At 41.7% G+C, this 20,132-nt stretch overlaps 1 protein-coding gene across 1 annotated transcript in view; it reads left to right on the top strand.

Moving 5' to 3' along the window:
• Positions 1-20,132, top strand: part of LOC124799212 — a 333,002-nt gene that overhangs the window by 130,273 nt on the left and 182,597 nt on the right. Inside the window, exons 13-14 of the mRNA XM_047262783.1 lie at positions 10,030-10,175; positions 14,878-15,057. Of these exons, the coding sequence (XP_047118739.1) occupies positions 10,030-10,175; positions 14,878-15,057 (326 nt within the window). The remainder of the gene's footprint in view (positions 1-10,029; positions 10,176-14,877; positions 15,058-20,132) is intronic.

The raw sequence follows: 20,132 nt of genomic DNA, 5'->3' as shown, positions 1-20,132 counted from the left end.
AGAGTGTCACAGAAATGATACAGGATTTGGGCTGGAAATCATTAAAAGAAAGGCATTTTTCGTTGCGACGGAACCTTCTCACGAAATTCCAATCACCAACTTTCTCCTCCTAATGCGAAAATATTTTGTTGACACCTACCTACATAGGGAGGAACGATCACCACGATAAATAAGGGAAACCGAGCTCGTGCGGAAAGGTAAAGGTGTTCATTCTTTCCGCGCGCTATACGAGATTGGAATAATATAGAATTGTGAAGGTGGCACTTGAATATGATTTGCAGCCTATCCATGTAGATGTAGATGTAGTCCCTGCGTGGTTTCTTGTACAGAAAAGTACTACTTCCTGTTCATATCCCGTGCTGTGTCATACGTGTCGCTGATAATGGACTCGCTGGACCGAATATATGTGTGAAGCTTGGACTCGCTGGACCGAATAAATGTGTGAAGCTAAGCAATAAAGCTTCAGTTGCATCCCCATATTTTGTTTGCTAGTTTTTCACGTTATTGCCTTCTGCAGAACTGGTAATGTATGCTTGTAGCTGTGGTCATATCAGTACTGTCTTTTTCCCAACCAAACAAACTGACAGACGATAGGCCCTTTGGAAGTCTCACCTCGTCCATGCCGAAATTGCCCAAACTCATGGGAACCATGAAATCCCCATCTAAATCCATAATGCATACTACGCCATACAATGTGACTTACCTAATGTTTAACTGCAGGCCAATGCGCAACAGTTCCCTTGGCAAGTGCATACCTATACTAACCCAGATAAATTTTTCTCTACCTATCAGTACGTTCTCCCACGAACTATACTTTCATTTATGTGTACATTAACTGGTAATACTTTCATGACAGGTGCACCTTGCAGCATTGCTTTACTAGCAGCTTCATTGCTTCACTGCATCGTAATTCCGAATAACATAGGCATTGCAATATCGTAATTACAATATTAGCTCCTAGTCGGCTGTAAGTGCTCTTCACTACTGTTATCTCGGAACTGTGCCAGGTGTGCAGGTTCTTGTGATCTACACAATGTCACTCGTCCTTCCAATTCAACATGATCGCAATATTAAATAAAAGAAGCCTACAGAACTTGATTACTCGCCGCATCTTGTAATGACAGATATCGATGGCTGCTGGTGTCCAGTTGAAACACCTCGACAATGGCAACAGCCAACGTCAGCATTCCTGACGCCCAGTTCGTACTACGTCCGACATCGCGGCATCTGGCCCTCAATTTGCTGGACTGCGTCGTCTTCTGATACCAAACTTGCAAGAGCGCGCCAGATGTAGCCTCCTATGTGGTTGTGGAATAGTCGAGCGGAGGTGTGATGGAGTCCTGTGGTGCACTGGGGCTTCATGAGACATCACAATTGACATTTTTGAGTGTTTTCATTCTGGCTTTTTCCCCAGTGCTGTCCACCAGCGGGCGTGCTGAGCCCGCGTTCCTCAAGGGCGTGGGATAGCACATGAGTACCTCGCAAGGAATGTGCTGGAATGAGATTTCACTCTGCAGCGGAGCGTGCGCTGATATGAAGGCTGTGGCTAAGCCATGTATCTGCAATATCCCTTCTTTCAGGAGAGCTAGTTCTGCAAGGTTCGCAGGAGGGCTTCTGTAGAGTTTGGAAGGTAGGAGGCGAGGTACTGGAGGAAGTAAAGCTGTGAGGACGGGGCGTGAGTCGTGCTTGGGTAGCTCAGTCGGTAGAGCACTTGCCCGCGAAAGGCAAAGGTCACGAGTTCGAGTCTCGGTCCGGCACACAGTTTTAATCTGCCAGGAAGTTTCATATCAAGGAATCTGTTGTTGGTACAGGCCCTCTAGTTGCCTAGGCCAGTGCCGCAGCGCTGACACAAAAGGATAAAACGGCCGGGGGAATGGGGACCAAACTGCTGTGGTCATCGGTCCCTAGACTTACACATTACTTAAAGTAACTTATGCTGAGGATAACACGCACATCCATGCCCGAGGGAGAACGCGAACCTCCGGCGGGAGGGGCCGCGCAGTCCGTGACGTGGCGCCTGAACTCGCGCGGCTCTGGCGTGGCTCTGGACGTCTATCGGAGCCCCAGCAGTCACATTGAATGAAGATGAACCAGAGCTCAACCCCAGAAATTTTCATGCCATTGTTCTCGGCTTTTGAAATAGTGTGTTGACGTAGGGCGCAACAGTGACACCAAAGACAACACGAGAAGTGGTCCCACCATACAGCCAGCAAGGCAGTACTTGTACTGCCCAGGAGTGACGGCACAGGTGGCCTGCTCCCAAGATGAGCATCTCATAGATGGGCAGATCGGTTTCATCCACGAAAGATAGGCCTCATCTTTATTTTCAGGTACTCACATATGTGCCATTCAGGAATGAGTTGAAGTTCCCTCCAAACATGGATCACTGCAGACTTTCAGCAATGGACCCGAAGCTCAAAGAAATGGTTCAAATGGTTCTGAGCACTATGCGACTTAACTTCTGAGGTCATCAGTCGCCTAGAACTTAGAACTAATTAAACCTAACTAACCTAAGGACATCACACACATCCATGCCCGAGGCAGGATTCGAACCTGCGACCGTAGCGGTCACGCGGACTCGAAGCTGGCGGCAGCTGGTGACACTTCGTCGTCTTAAGCGCGTCATCCTGCAACTAACAGAGCTGGCATACCATTAGTATCAGTGAGTCAGATGGAGTGCCCAGTTTCTGAGAATGTGTCGAAGGAAAGCAAGGGTTTTATAGCAGTGTATGACGTGATTCCGAATGAGTTCCCATTTTTTGAGCACTTCTACGCATTTGGCTAGGCCAAAATGTTCAAATGTGTGTGAAATCTTATGGGACAACTGCTAAGGTCATCAGTCCCTAAGCTTACACACTACTTAACCTAAAGGATCCTAAGAACAAACACACACACCCATACCCCAGGGAGGACTCCAACCTCCGCCGAGACCAGCCGCTCTTGGCTAGTCTAATGTTTAACTCCTTTATGCAAAATCTGCAGCCTGAAAGCCCTCCTTGTGTCATCCCTAGCTGCAATTACAACACGTAGCCGTGTTGTGGAAGAGCATTGTATCTGCTCTGCACTGTCATCTAAGCGCTGAATCAAGTGTTGCTGATAATCTGGCACGCTGAGGCGATGAGCTCATTACCTTTTTGTACTTCAGGTCTTCTGAGTGTTGATAATGATTGCACCATCGGTGCGCACTTGACCGTCCAAGTCGATCTGAACAAAAGTTTATTCTTGCAGTTAAATACTGTTCTACTGCGCAACATCTCTTACCTTCAAGCAACGGCCTTTCATTAACCCCAGTTCCTATGTGTCGTGAAGAAGCCGCTTCGGGACAACAGGTGCGAGCACTATAAAATAAGAATTACTACTGGACACTCGTCGCTGTGGCGAAAATCAAACTTGCCATTTAGTTTTGTTGGTGATGAACTGTGTACCTTAAGGACCTTCATAATGTATAACTCGTCAGAATAGCGATTAAATAATTGCAAACGTGCAATGTAAATGTGCCTGTGGGCGCTGAACTGATATTAGCTGTAATATGTCCTGCAAATCATCAAATGAGTGAGAGTAAACTTCTTCAGGCAGCAGTCGAAATCACCTCGTCATTGTCAAACAATCTGGACTGCTGACTTGTTTACTTGAATCCTCACAAGCCCAGTTTATATTAGGTTAAGATGATTTGCAGAAGGATAAATACCTACATCTCGAGTCAAAGGAAATTTTTTAATCTAACAACGATCCCCTTTAAAGAGGATATTGCTGTTAAATTTTGGTGATACTGGCTGTACGGTTGTTTCATCTGCTCCTACCATATGAAATTGATTGGTGATTGCGTGAGTTTAACTTGCTACTATCCTGACTTCCTACTTGAACCCAAGACATCAGACCTTTGGCTGGAGCTTCAAGACAACGCTTCAACGATTACTTACACAACTGATGCTACCTACAGTGGTGTGCAGTACTCACGACGAAAGTAACTGTTGCATGACGTGTCACTGCCAAGTAATATCGCTCGAGAAAGCTTGGACCATACATAGATAAAACTGCTACGGAATAGTGCAGAAGGTAACTGAAAAAAATACGCTATGAAGCGAACAGAAATGGTATTTTATTCAAGGACAATAATTAAACAGAAATCACCGCCGTTCATTACGCTTCGATGTACGTAACGAGAGGTGGGACGTGGTTCTTAATAGGGTGTATGACCACCACGGACGGCTATACGTATTCTGCAACGCGCTCCCTCGCTGGCTACGAGATTGGTAATCAGTTCTTGGGGCAGAGACTCCACCTGGGCCCGCAGACGAGGAGTTGAGTTGGCAGCTTTCAGCGGGAATCCAACACGCAGCTGAATGATGCATCGGCTACAAGGCCGGTGTGAAAAAGACGACTGTAAACATGGCTAATAAGTAAATGGAAATGCCGTGTGGCTAGGGCCTCCCGTCGGGTAGACCGTTCGCATGGTGCAAGTCTTTCGAGTTGACACCACTTCGGCGACATGAGTGGCGATGGGGATGAAATGATGATGATAAGGACAACACAACACATAGTCCCTGAGCGGAGAAAATCTCCGACCCAGCCAGGAATCGAACCCGGGCTGTTAGGTTGACATACCGTCACTCTGACCACTCAGCCACCAGGGGCGGACATGGTTAATAACCCTTCACAGATACCTCAATTGCTGTCCTGACTTCATGCGGAGTGTGTGTCCGCTCGGCCCCTCTGTAAACTGTTGTCTGAAGTGCGTGGTCTGACACCGTCATCAGAGGATTTGGCATCTGATGTGTTTGACTGCAACGCCTCGAATTCAGATGCAGTCGTCTGCCTCTGCAGCGTCCATACTTCGCAGCAGTAACCGCAACGCGGTGAGCACAAAAAATAACATTTTTTTTCTTTGTGATATGGCAGAATTTAAGTGTATTGATGGAAGTGCTATGCCAAAAGTATCGTTTGTAAAACCAACGGAGCTTGTTGATTTATCACACTTCAGACGCAATTGTAAAGAAACGTATTTGGCACCAGTGGGATGTGCTTCAAATGGGTTCAAATGGCTCTGAGCACTATGGGACTTAACATCGGTGGTCATCAGTCCCCTAGAACTTAGAACTACTTAAACCTAAATAACCTAAGGACATCACACACATCCATGCCCGAGGCAGGATTAGAACCTGCGACCGTAGCGGTCGCGCGGTTCCAGGCTGAAGCCACACCGGCCAGCTTGAGATGTGCTATTCGTAATTTAAAAGTCATAGTGAACCATGAACTAAATTTGTATCGGTAACTTGTTCTACTTTTAGACGTTATGGTCATGCGGCACACGAGTGTACTAAGTGTCGCTGGACGATGATTAGGTAAAAGAAGTAAATGAGTCTCGTTTCGGACAGTGTAATTCGTATTTTTCGTGTCCGGTATACGTTGGCGCAGATATTTTTGGTATACATATAAATAGTGGTAGATTGCACAAACATGCTAGGCACAAAGTCAGGTACTATTAGTGATGGTATAGCCACTTTAAAGGATCAAGCGTCACAAGTTCAGAGCAAAATGCTCAACAGAAGTTACGCCATGAGGGGTTGGTGGCATATTTAGATTTGTTGCGGATCGCCCGAGATTCACAGCCAGGTTCGAGTGAATGTAAATCGTCAGGAGCAACGCTTCACTTCTCCGTACATTCTTTAGAAACTAACCTATCACACACTTCACAGGCAAAACAACTGAGATGATACGGTACTCATTAATGATGTATTGGCTACTCCCAGCATGTGTAATTGATCAGAGGAAGTTACTCTGCGGATGTCCAGATTACGCCTTATGGGTGAAACCAAGATATTTCATGAGACACAGAAAGGCAAGTGCATTTGAGGAGTTAAAGGAAGATTTGCGTCAGAGATACCGTAATCAAAATAGTGCCGGAATTATCAGGGAAAAGTTGAGTGGGTTGACACAGAAGGCAAACGATACTGTAGAGACTTTTTCAGACAGAAGCCATAAAATAAATGCGCAAACATTTGAGTGGACGGGAAATCCTGATGCGGATCGTGTAATACCCAGGGAGTTAGAAAACAGATCACTCGATGCGTTTTTACGAGGAATTCCCGGGGAGTATTCACGAGATACTTCTTCTACACGGGTACGCGCTGATAAGCGACTTCTTGCATCTGAAAAGCATTGTTATCGTTGTGCGAAGAAAGGGCATTTGAAAGAGCAGTTTAGTCAACCACATTGTTGCAGATTTGGGCGTTTTGGTCACGAGGCAAAGGTGTGTGGGAGTAAGAGGCAAAGTAAAGGAAATTATCAACGGAAAACGTCAAACATAAACGGGGGATGTTTCGTCCGTCGGAAAACTTCTCGGTTAGTCAGAGTACGACAGACACTAAGGCAGAGACTGGTTGTTGTTTGATGAGCTTTGTAAGCGTTAACGAACCTATATTTCTAGTCGTTCACTTGTGCACATGTATCTATGACAAGTCTAGATTTCTTGGGTAAGAGAAATCTAGGGACGCAAAGGTATAAATTATGTGGAGCGGTAAACAATAACTTGGTACCACTGGGGACAACACGGGTCGTTTTTAAGATTGAAACTACAGAGTTTCTTGAGCGTATGGAAGTGTTGCCAACTGCGGGATTTAATTTCCTGGATAGGCGTCACACAAAAATTAATCGGTCACCGTGCACAGTTGAACTTGGTGGGAACCTGTTCCCAATGGGACGAACAATCGTAGATGTTTCAATGTCCCAAGCTACACCGATTGCTGAGGTATCAGATCTGAACTGCCTACACCTGCATTAAAGATGATTACGCACGACAAAGTATCTGCTGGTACAGCAGAGATTATGTGTAGCTGAGCCACTACAGGACAATGAAGCGTTACATGAAATGCACTGTTTTACACGAAAAAGCGTCGCGAGCGTAACCATCGTTAATGGGGATGATTCCGGTAAACTCGTGTAACTATGGGCATATGAAGCGAATCTCTCGAAAGGATTACGTACAGCAAGTTTAGAGGTAACTGAAGATGAGGATATCGAAGGGTCGTGCTGTGCTCATAACATGAAACAAACCGTCGATGCGTCTGTAGTACGCGATAAAGTTCGTCACTTGAAAGATAGTGAACGAGAAGCCGTGGAAGCTTTGTTGTTAGAATGCTCACACATTCAATTAAGATGGTCCACGCTAAGCAACACCTATTGCACAGCACCGCATACCAACAGGCGATAATCCACCACTTTACCGCAAAGCATACCGTACTCTTATAGCGAAACACATACAGGCAGTCAGGCAGTAGTAGACGAATTTACTGATCAGCAATTGTGTGAGGGTATTATCGAGCGCTCCGATAGCCTTTGATCGACAAGTATTGTCCCTGTACCCAAAAAATCGGTGGACAGTACTAGAAAAGATCTGTTTTGCTGTGACTGTCGTTACTTGAATGCGTGAACCACAACAGGTGCATACACAATATCGAACGTAACGGATACATTAAATAATATAGGAAATTGTAAACATTTGTCAACGATTGATCTTAGAAGTGGTTATCACCAACTAGAAGTATTTTCTGAAGACAGGCCCAAAACTACTTTCACAGCAAATTCATTTGATTACCACCATCGAAGAATGCCGTTTGGATTGTAAGATGCTCCAGCTACCTTTCAACGACGGATTAAAAGCGAAGATCTTTGTGGTATATATTGAAGATGTAGTCGTCTATTCAAAAACTATAGAAGATTATGTTAAATGTCTAGCTGAAGTATTTAGTAAATTAGAAGGGTTCCACTTCTTACACTATATGTGGGTAAATGCCGTTTGGCTCAGACACAAGTAAGTTACCTTGCGCGTATTATCACTCAAGATGGAGTGAGGACAGATCCTCGACTTCCTTCTACTATACGTTATTTTCCGACATCATAAATGACTAAATAATTACAGTCATTCATTGGGTTATGCAATTGTTATTACAAGTTCATGAAGGGGTTCGTTTTCAATGGACATCACAACGCCAGGAGGCGTTTGAGAAACTCAAGGCGATATTAATTTCAGATCCTATGTTAATATTCCCTGACTTTGAAAATGAGTTCATAATTGCATGTGATATATCCAACAATGCTTTGGACTGTGTGTTAAGACAGAATGTTGATGAAAAAGAACATCCAGTGGCATATGCCTCCAAACAATTGAATAAGGCTAAAACTAATTATTCAGCAACTGAAAAAGAAATGTTAGCAGTTATATACGGAATCTCTTATTTTCGTTGCTATTTGTAATTCATGAATTCAAAGTAGTTACAGACTGCACATCTTTAAAATGGTTATTAGGGTTAAAAGATCCATCAAGCTGATTAGCAAGATGGGCATTAAAATTAAATGAGTTTGATTATAAGGTAGTTGATACGCCCAGAGTCAAACACACAAATTCTGATGCTCTAAGGAAAAAGACAGCAGCTTTGCAAGTAGTAGATGGGAGCCAGGCAAAATAGTACTTTTGCGTGGAAAAAAAGAAATGGTTGAGGTACTTGTATAATATTTATGATAAAAATCATGAATGATTGTGAGCTTAATTAAAGCAAAATACTATGTTCTCTTTTAAAAAAAGTCGAGACATATTCAATCATTCAAGCATTTAACTAGCCAGAATTAACTGCATGAAAATTAAGTATTTCATGTCTTAAATATTTAAGGAGTAGTAGAAAGTAATATAGTGTGTAATGTACTTGTGCGTTGATCTGATGCTGCAAATAACTTAGATTTTCTTTTGACATTATTTGAACCTACATCTTTGCATAACTTTTCCAAAGATTTAATTTATTCATCTCTTATAACTAAACTGACACGACGCATTTTTGCCAGTCGTCAGAGTGCACAAATTAATATTACATACTCTTCATTTATTTCATTACACATTCTAGTGTGTGTGTGTGTGTGTGTGTGTGTGTGTGTGTGTGTGTGCGTGTGTGTGTGTGTGTGTGTGAGCGTTTGTGCGGAAAATAGCTATGTAGCACTTGGTGCAAACATTATATTTTTTTTGTTGCTGACATATTTTTGCAGGCAGTTGATTAACATTGTAACACTTGGCAAGCATTATAGAACAATTTAGATGTGGAAATATTTAATGTAAGGGCCTTTGTGCCTTACATCTAGTATAGGCCTAAAAAAACCTAATTAATTACATTCTTCCACTAGCTGGCAATAATTCAGACTACCTATTTGTTACTATGTTTGAGTTCTTGGCACTGTATTTTAACTAGCATGTATTTTCTGCAGTTATATGCGTGGTCAAATTTGTTTGACTACATTGGGAATGTCAACTGTGTGTTTATCGTGCCATTTGCAACTATTTAGACATGGAAACACCATTAAGATAATTACTTGGGAGGTCGAAAGCGTGTTTAGCCATCAGTTTGATCCATGCGGTTCATGATCTCAGTAATAAGAGGGTTGATGTCACTAATTAGGAGGGTAGACTTTGTGACGTCATGGAACTGCGTTCCTTGCATTCCAAAGTGGATGAGGTAGCAGGCAGATATACTATTAACGAACGATACAGAAACTGTCGTCTGATCAAGTGCATCCGTTCATTCTACTACTGCTCCCTGTAGATGTCCTGTGTACTTTGACGACGTCCTGTTCGAGTTGTCTGAGGGGTGAATTATCAGAACACAATGACATTTGACGTAACCTCTGGTAGCAGAAGTCGTAGAAGTATGGATGCCAATATCAACACTTCTATGACACTACAAGATGTCAGGCGCTGTTGCTCAAGAGTGTGTTTCGCTCATTCTTTGAGAGGAAGCAAACGAAAGACTTTGTTTCAAACACACAGCGTAGATACCGACACAAGGGCCCTGGGGGACTCGTTATTGGTAGCTAGGTTTTCCCTTAGAATACAAATAATGCTCGCTGATAAACACCATCTCCGCAGATAATCAAGATTTCTGTCCTCTGGACCGCGTCAACAAGTCGTCACTCGCTGCGAGATACGGAGAAAACCAGCAACCGTACCTGTGCTAACTTCGTGGCGCAAACACACACATACTAAATGAGGATGTCGCATCTCTCTCTGGTCGTAGTTCTGCTCGCTGTCGCCAGCCCAGCGCTGTGTCTCGAGTGGTGGAAAACCGCAATAATCTACCAGATATACCCCAAATCTTTCAAGGATTCTGATGGCGATGGCGTCGGCGACCTTCGTGGTAAGTACCAGCATATTTCCCGAGTGAAGTAAGTTTTATGTTGATTATCGACGTTCTGAATACGCAGTATCAACTGAACCTTTTTCCTTCATTTGTTCAACAACTGTTAAGGGTGAAGTTGGTCGTCTCCTACGTACTACAATGAAAAAACTTACCTCCCCGATTAGGTTCGGAGGATGGTTGTTTGCGTCTATCCATTATCTTTGGTTATGAATTCAATAGAATTTTGCATGAAATGTATATGTTTTAAAACCGTTTGTTCATTTAAAACGTCATCAGAGCGTTGCATTGTACGTATTTAGATTTCCATGTTTTCTAATATGTTCGTTGTTAAGTCATTAGACGAAACGTTCTGCGTTGTGGTTATCGTTCTTTAAATGGTTGAAGAACGTAGACAGTTTATTTTCGATAGTTCTCATGTGCTCTCGATATTTTATACGGAAGTTGTGCCCCGTCTACACTACGTAAGCTTTATTGCAACCCTGTCATTCCATCCCTGGATTTGTGTATATTGGTAATTTTGTTTTTCCAGAGTGAAGACTATGGCGGATATTGCTTTTCGTTCTATATGAGAACTGGATACCTATGTTCTTCATCACCTTCACTAACAACACTTATTCACACATTTTCGAAATTTACAGAAAGCACTTAACAAGTGACAGCATCATACAAGCTAATTCATGCCATCCAAGCACGCAAACTTCCAAGGCATGATCAACAGGATACAAAATCCACCACTAAATGAAGTTGCTACACAAAAAGAAAACCGACACTTTACGATAGACACCACTACAAAGTGGTTTAATCCAAGACATAGTAATACAGATACACAAAATAAAAATTACATCTACACAGTAAAATATTCACAAGGACATAAAATTAGCCGGAGAAACACCAAAAAAGTCTGAACTAACATACGTACATGTAACGGTTTAGGCACAATATCAGACAAATTAAACGCATTAATGGAGAGCACAAGTAACCAATTCGCATGTAGAACCAACAACAATATCCGCCACAAACTTCATTCAGAAAAATCAGAACTACCAACACACACAAACCCAGGCATGTTTAAAACCGAATGTCAGGATAGCAATAAATTTGACGTAGGAGAGGCAGGGCGCATCTTCAGTATAAGACATCGTGGCACACGAGGAGAAGCGAACATAATCCGCCTACGTTCTTCAACCCATTAAAGAACGATAACTACAACGCAGAACACATGGAATTAGCAATGTTAGCTAGAGCTTTAATAACCGACGTACTTGAACAGATGTAAATCTACATACACACAGTACAAAGCCCTGATGACATTTTAAATGAACTAGTGGATTTAAAAGGTTCAGAGGACATCGTGATGCCAACTAGTTGCCTATCGTGCTGTCCTCTGCAGCGACCCGTAGTTAGAAAGCAGCGTGCACAAGCATAGACCAGCACACGACTCTTCCAGCAGTTGTTAACTTCGCCGGTAGCAAATTATTGGAATAAGTAACCGAAAATCGGTTTCTTCAGAAATCGGTTATTTTGAACAGTTTTAACAGTGAGGTTCAACCAGCAACGAAAAAAGTAACCATATAACTGTAAAACAATTGTTTCAGCGATAATAGTAATTCCTATAAGCTGACCGTTCAGCTGCGGTCCTACGTGACACAATACATTAATATGTTACTCTGTTATTGTACCCCTATCTTGTAGACCTGCGTGGCTGATATTCAGTTAAGTTGCTGAGGATGGACGCACCCATCCACAAACACTTTTGATTCGCTACATTTTCCTACCTTCATCCATCTTCAAACGGCTACAGATATTTTATCACAGCGTCAAAAACGTTACCAGCATGTGAACTACACCTGTAATTTGTTGTGGTGAACTTTGTTTCGCTTTACATTGATTCTTTTGCATTTCTGGACGAAGGATATTTTGCTTTTATAAATACTATGCGTGAAGTACATGCCTGAAGCTACAATATGTCATGAAGAACAATGTAAAATTTTCGTGTGCCACAGTTGATTGTGTAATACATGCATGATGCTTCTTCTCAAACCCTTTTCGCCTCCTCCGACAAATGCAGAAGAACCAAAGCGAGACGAAATTATAGGAACAGACCACCTGTTGCTGCCAATTCTGACACTGCAATAAAACAAATCTGTCACGAAAGTAAACTAAAGCTTCTTGAAAGTAATTGTTACTGCGTTCTCCACCCACTATCGTCAAATAAATTACTATGTTGGATCCGTTTCGGCCAGTGTGGGTGCTAACAAGTGTTTGCCGTTTCATTCGAGCAAAATATCTTCAGTGGTCTGGAAATACCGGGTTTTGCGCTGTTTTAATTGCTCCATATCTGAAATGCTAAGTTTTATTGTCCACTAAAAACTACCTTTTAGTTCCGGGTAACCTTATTCTTTCCCATCTGGTGGTCTAACACTGTCTACATCATTATGTTCTCACTGCCAACTGCTCAACTGACACTGAATTTCTTCTTTATTACTCTTCCTCAGCATTACACATTTACGGAAATGTTGAAGTTCATTATGTAAAATTTTGTTATAGCACTCACTCGGTTTCCTTGGGATAGTGTGTTATCGATTCTTTTGTCCCCAGTTTCATATAATAATTGTGATATTTTCAATCTATCATTGTCTGACGTAGTAAACGCGTGAGCGAACGGAATTATTACTTTCAGATTTTGAAGATGAACACGAAAAACTTATGTTCATTGCTGTATTGATAGAATTTGAGGAACTCAAGTATTTTCGAACCAATTCTGAACATAAGAACATAGAAATTGACAGTGTGAAGCACATAGGGAATTACGGATTTCCATATCATTTTGAATATGAACACCGATCCACATAATCACACACATAAACATAAACCTACACAAAACATACCTTTACATTGTGGTTGTCAGAATTTATTGTTTATCACATCTGAAGTGAAAAAAAACACGAAAAGTCTTAAATATGGTTTCTCAAGACAAATTCCAAACTCAGTGGGAACTAACGCATTCCTTAGCAAACAGCGAACAATATTTAGAACACCCACCATATATCTGTTTCATGCCGACCGCTGTGGCCGAGCGGTTCTAGGCACTTCGGTCCAGGAATCGCGCTGCTGATACTGTCACAGGTTCGAATCCAGCCTCGGGCAAGGATGTGTGTGATGTCCTTAGATTAGTCAGGTTTAAGTAGTTCTAAGTCTAGCGGCTGATAACTTCAGATGTTAAGTCCCATTGTGCTTAGAGCCATTTGATTTTATTTCTTTCATCATCCGTTATTATGACTTTATATATACAGGGTGGAGTGCAGTAAATTGCTGATTTGGGAATGAAATTAAAAAATAATGAACACTTAGAAACTTAAATTTTATTTTTCTCATATTGGAAAATAATGGAAGTTTTTAATTACATGATTTAAACAATATATGTGGCAAATGTTTACCCTCATAATCCACACATTACCGCAGTCCTTTTCTGAAATTCTCATGCACTCTTTCAGGCATGTCTTCTGGTACCCTTGCAATTTCAGCCTCAATGTTGTTCTGCCCGTCTTCCAGGGCGTTTGGACGATTGCAATACACCTTTGACTTCAGGTAAACCCAAAGAAAAAAATGGCATAGGGCTAAGTCCGGTGATTGTGCGGGCCAGTTCAGATCCCCCACCCGAGAGATAAGCCTCCCAGGAAACGTTTGCATCAAAAAATTCGTGGTAATGCCCGCTGTGTGTGTAGTGGTACCGTCTTGTTGAAACCAGGTATCCTGTAATTGCATTGCCTCGAAAGCCGGCTGGAAAAACTCTTGAAGCGTAGTTGAGTAACGATCCGAATTCAGTTACAGCACGGCGATTTTCCTGGAAAAAGTAAAGGCCAATGATGTCTACTTGTAATATGGCGCACCACACGGTGACGCGGTCTGAGTGCAGGGGTCTCTGGCGAAATTTCCTGGGGTTCGCGTCGCTCCAGTAGCCCATATTCTGTGTGTTTGCACACCCACTGAGGTGAAAATGTGCCTCATCATAAAAGAACACAATTGCGTCACGGGGTATGGTTGAAGCATGTCTTCACAAGATGTTCTTCGTGTTACACAAACCCGTACTGACTATTGCTGGACCACGCACATTTTATATGGGTGAAAATTCAGTTCATTATGAAGAATCCGGTGGAGAGAACGTCTTGAAATGCCAAGAGAAAGTGCCTATTTCTGAGCTGAGCGTTTCGGAGATTGCAGTACTGCTGCTCTTACTGGTTCGTCAATTTGTGGTGTTGTAACGCTTCTCTCAGGTCCTCTTTGTACAGATGACACATCACCTGTTTTTCTGAGGGCATTCACCTAATTTGGAATTGATTACCGTCCAGGAACACGTTGGCGTGGGGGTACTGCAAACCGCAAACGAAAAGCACGCTGCACTGCAATGATCGAGAGGAAATTCGAGAAATACACTTCAGCACAAAACGAGCGCTCCTCATGTGTACACTGCATTATCGCAACTGAACACCAATTGAATACAATCCTCCCGTCGGTCAGTATAAACCACGCCCACTCTCCCCTCTATTCGACCAACAGTGCCGCCACAACTTGAATCCTAAAACAGCAGTTTACCGCTCTCCACCCTGTATGATCTATCAAAAGATAAATCTGTCTTCGTGCAACCTGTTACTGTGCCGAGAGCGACGAAATGTACAGCAAGACTCTGCATTGTTCGCAGGTATAATCGAGAAACTGGACTACCTGAATGATCTTGGAGTGTCAGCGATATGGATATCTCCTATCTTCAGGTCGCCGATGGCTGACAACGGCTACGACATCTCTGATTACAGGGACATCGATCCAATCTTCGGAACTATGGATGACTTCGACGAACTTCTGGAAACAGCGCACAGCAAAGGTATGACTCTTACTGTATGATGGTAGACTTAACCACCAGACACTCGCACGGATAGCCATGCATGTTAAAGCGTTGCACGAGGGACCGGGTGGTATGCCGGCCACATCTCACTAGGTGAATGCGGGGCTGGTACTCAAGTCTGCCTCAGTTACACCGTTCACAATCATTTAGAAAAAAAAAATGTTTCCCTCACTTTCACACGAACAACACTACACACAGGTAGTTGGGGTACGCACATTCCGTTCAGGGGTGATAGAAAGGGGCAGCGAGCATTGGGGGAGGGGTGCTGAATGGGGTGGCGACATGAATGGCATCTGGTCGTCACTTAAATGAACCATGCCAAAACCGTTAACGATCATGTTGACTGTACGCCGATGCAGGGTATGGCAGAAAAAAAAAGATTTTGACTTCCCACACAGAAAGAACATCGTGATAATCTTCTAAGTGTATTGCTGTTTTCTTTGCCATTCTTTGCCTCACCATGTTCGAGACTGAGCTTTTCTTGTTTACAATTTAAGAACCTTATTTACGTTGCATTTAGGCTCAATGTGAGAAATTATTCAGACGCGATCATCCATGTTCTGGTGCTAGTATTATCCTAGAATTTAATATCTTACTTGTATCTGCTTTCCTTTACTTCGCAAACTATCACGTTATATAAATATAAGCCTGCAAATAACTTTCTGGGTCCATCTGTTATCCGTTTAATATTCATAATTGTATCATCCACTCCACCTTCTCCCCTGATCTATTTGTTTGTATTATTTTCTATCCTAGTATCTCCCAACACTATTTTGTGCATTGCATACTGAGCAACTCGGTTTTTGAATGGTTTTTGTATTACAGTTACACGCATCATTGTCAGTCAAAACGGGTGAAACACATTGATCGATTTTCCAGGTTCAAATACATCTGTAAAGCTTGCGAAAAAGATTCATTTTAATGTAAATTACTTCAGTCTGAAACCGCGCGATCGCTACGGTCGCAGGTTCGAATCCTGCCTCGGGCATGGATGTGTGTGATGTCCTTAGGCTAGTTAGGTTTAAGTAGTTCTGAGTTCTAGGTGACTGATGACCTCAGTTGTTAAATACCATAGTGCTCAGTGCCATTTGAACTATTTTTGGAGTGCAGACGATGTACTACGGAAATGCAAAATAACCATGACAGTGGCAATGACACTGCAGATTCTGTGGACCATTCCAGTAAGGAGGGCTAAGTAGCATCTGTAGCCGACTAAGGGAGATCTTTTATTTTTTGTGTAGCTGTACTTTTACTGTCTCCTTCACTTACGTGTAATAAGGTAAACAACTGTAGGTTTTCAAAATACACCTTGTATGTGCATACACGTTTTTCTGTAACCCTAGTTGAACAAAGGTGAGCGGCGGGTCGTCTTGGATTCGGAGATATACGGCATATGCGAAAAACAATTTGGTGCAACTTGCTTTAAAAGTTCATAAATGTAAAACTGTTTACTTCACAAAACGATCCTATGACTATACTATCAGTCAGTCACAGTTGGAATCGGCTAACTCAGACAAATACCTGGGTATAACACTTTGCAGGAAATAACACTTTGGAATGATCACATAATCTCTGTTGTGAGTAAAGCATGTGGTAGCATTCGGTTTATTGGTAGAATATTGGGAAAGTGCAATCAGTCTACAACGGATATTGCTTACAAATCACTTCTGTGACCCGTTCTAGAATATTGCTGAAGTTGTGAGACCTGTACCAGATAGAACTAGCAGGGGATGTTGAACATATACAGAGAGGGGTGACATGTTTGTTTGACCCGTTTGGAAAGTGTTACACAGATGCTGAAGAAACTGGACAGGCTGACCCTTGAAGATAGATGTAAACTATGCCGAGAAAATCTACTAACAAGTAATTTTTGAAAACACTGTTGGAACCTACAAAGTTTCAAGAACCGACGTTAAATGATGATTCTACGAATATGCTACAAGCCCCTCTGTACTCCCCACATAAGGATCTTGAGGACACGATTAGAATAACTACAGCAGATACAGAGACATTCAAACAATCATTCTTCCCGCGCCCCATACGTAATGGAATGGGAAGAAACCCTAATAGCTGGTACAGTGGGACATACCGTCTGTCATGCTCTTCACAGAGGTTTGCAGATTAGGCCTATAGATAGAGGTGTAAATGTAGATATCTAGTGTGTTCAGTGCTCTATTAACGACGCGAAAACCGAATGCGAGAAAGAAAAAAAAAAAAAAAACTGCACATTTTCAGGACACAGCGCATTATTTTCTTTATGGCAGACGATTTTGAAAGAAAACGTGTACTTTGTCCCTTAAAACCTTACACAACCTGTGTCTGTCCGAATGTTTATTAGAGTATCGTGATAAAATCTGAAGTAAACCGACCAAAAATTTTAGAGAGAATTTTAGAGATTTTTTGCTAATGTTTCGTCTTTATATATCAGTTTAGACTACTAATCGCACGAAAGAAGCGAGTATTCACAAAAACAAAAATTAAATACAAGATAAAAATACTTATTTTTATTTATGGAGCTTGAATACTATCATTGACGTATTTAACTTTTTTTTAACAATAAGGCGTTACCCATGTCAATTTGAAATATTTTATTTATTTTCGTGTGACCAGTAACTGAAAACAACGTTATTTTTATTAAAAGTTATGGCTCAATATTTGTTACTTAATATTTGCATTTAATGATACATACAGAGTTTAAAAAGGAAAAGAATGTCACTACCGACATAAATCGAACCAACGGCTTTGCAATTATCAGACCTTTAGGTTAGCGTTCAGCTTCCTACAGTTCCATTAATAACCATGAATTATCTTTTATTTATCAGTGGTCGGAAATCTTCTAATCTTCAAAAGCGACTTTTTCGTCTCTCTCTCTCTCTCTCTCTCTCTCTTTTAAATTGCGTCGCATTGCTTTAGGAAATTGACTTCGAATTCTCTAAGTATGAACAAAATCGAAGAGATCTCCTTATTAGCCTTCCTTATACCTGACCAAAAGAAGAATGTCGTTTGTTCCCCCTGCATTTTAACCACTGTTAAGAAATGTTATGTCTCTTTCTCCTGGCCTTCTTTGACGTAGAAGCTGAACAACTGTGGCGAAAAGTTTAAAACTTGCCTAACGCTCTTCTCAACACGATCTTGTCTCCAGTGAGCATCCATTTCAATGTCCCACATGCATATTGTAGACATCGTACATAATTCGCCTTCCTCGTAATTCTATCTTCTAATAGTTGTTAACTTCTTATTTCAAGTTACATTGCCGAAGGCTTTGTCTAAGAAAGCAGACAAATATTTTAATAATGTGCTGAAATATGATATAACGTCAGGCAGTTGCGTGTCGTTCTAACGGAAAATGTTACAAACGCCTCGACGTGCCTGCGGTTGGTGTGAACAGTGAAAATGAGTACCTGCGGTGAAAGTCTGATATTTTTGGATTTACTGACAGATTTTAGTGACATCTTTGACTGTGATGAACATCGCGATGACTTTATTTGTCACTTTTTTAACTTTATGATGTCCAGTACTTTAGCAGACTGTTTTACGATATTATTAAACGGTAACAAATTTTAGGGCTGTAATTTAAATAAGGGAAGGAAATGAATGCAAAAGAAGAATGGGTAGCTGTGAGAGATGAAGTAGTGAAGGCAGCAGAGGATCTAGTAGGTAAAAAGACGAGGGCTAGTAGAAGTCCTTGGGGAACACGAGGAATATTGAATTTAATCGATGAAAGGAGAAAATATAAAAATGCAACAAATGAGACAGGCGAAAGAGAATACAAACGTCTAAAAAATAAGATCGACACGCAGTGCAAAATGGCTAAGCAAGAATGCCTAAAGGACAAATGTAAGGATGTAGAAGCATGTATCACCAGTGGTAAGATAAATTCTGCGCACAGGAAAAATAAAAAGAGACCTTTGGAGAAAAGAGAACCACCTGTAAGAACATCAAGAGCTCAGATGGAAAACCAGTCCTAAGCAAACAAGGAAAAGCAGAAAGGTGGAAGGAGTATATAGAGGGTATATACAAGGGAGAGGACGTAGGATGAAGATGACAAAAGAGAAATGATACTGCGTGAAAAATTTGACAAAACACTGAAAGACTTGAATCGAAACAAGGACCCAGGACTAGGCAACATCCCGTTAGAGCTACTGATAGCCTTGGGAGAGCCAACCATGGCAAAACTCTTCCATCTAGTGAGCAAGAGGCATGAGACGGGCGAAACACTCACAGACTTCAAGAAGAATATAATAATTTCAATTCCAAAGGAAGCAGGCGCTGACAGGTGTGAAAATTACGGAACTAATAGTTTAATAAGTCACAGTTGCAAAATACTTACACGAATCCTTTACAGAAGAATGGAAAAACTGGTAACAGCTGCCTTCGAGAGCAATACTGACCCTAAGACTTCTCATAGAAGATAGGTTAGGGAAAGGCAAACCTACGTTTAGAGCATTTGTAGACTTAGAGAAAGTTTTGGAATACTCTCTTTCAAATTCTGATGTTGGCAGGGGTAAAATGCACGGTGCGAAAGGCTGTTTACAATTTATACAGAAACCAGACGGCAGTTATAAGAGTCAACGGGTACGAAAGGGAAGCTGTGAGACAGGGCTGTAGTATATTCCCGATGTTATCTAATCTGTATATTGAGCAAGCAGGAAAGGAAACAAAAGAAAAATTTGGAGAAGGAAGTAAAGTCCAGGGAGAAAAAGTAAAAACTTTGTGGTTCGCCGATTACATTGTAATTCTGTCAGAGACAGGGAAGGACTCGGGAGAAAGAATTTCTAGACTGGTGGATATAAGATGAACATCAACAGAAGCAAAACAGGGATAATGGAATGTAGTCGAATTAAATCAGGAGATGCTGAGGGAATTACATTAGAAAGTGAGACCCTTAAAGTAGTTCATCAGTTTTGCTATTAGGGTAGCGAAGTAACTGATGAAGGTCGATGTAGGGAGAATGTAAAATGTGGACTGGAAGTGGCAAGAAATGTAAATAGGAATCTTCTCGGCGTTCCTGATGTCCCCTAAACTGTAAGCTTGTTCCTTTCTTAGTGTTATAA

The sequence above is a fragment of the Schistocerca piceifrons genome, chromosome 1 (genome assembly GCF_021461385.2).
Source record: "Schistocerca piceifrons isolate TAMUIC-IGC-003096 chromosome 1, iqSchPice1.1, whole genome shotgun sequence".
Lineage (NCBI taxonomy): Eukaryota > Metazoa > Arthropoda > Insecta > Orthoptera > Acrididae > Schistocerca > Schistocerca piceifrons.
The sequence above is the reverse complement of the archived record's forward strand: the minus strand, read 5'-3'. Positions and strand labels throughout refer to the sequence as shown.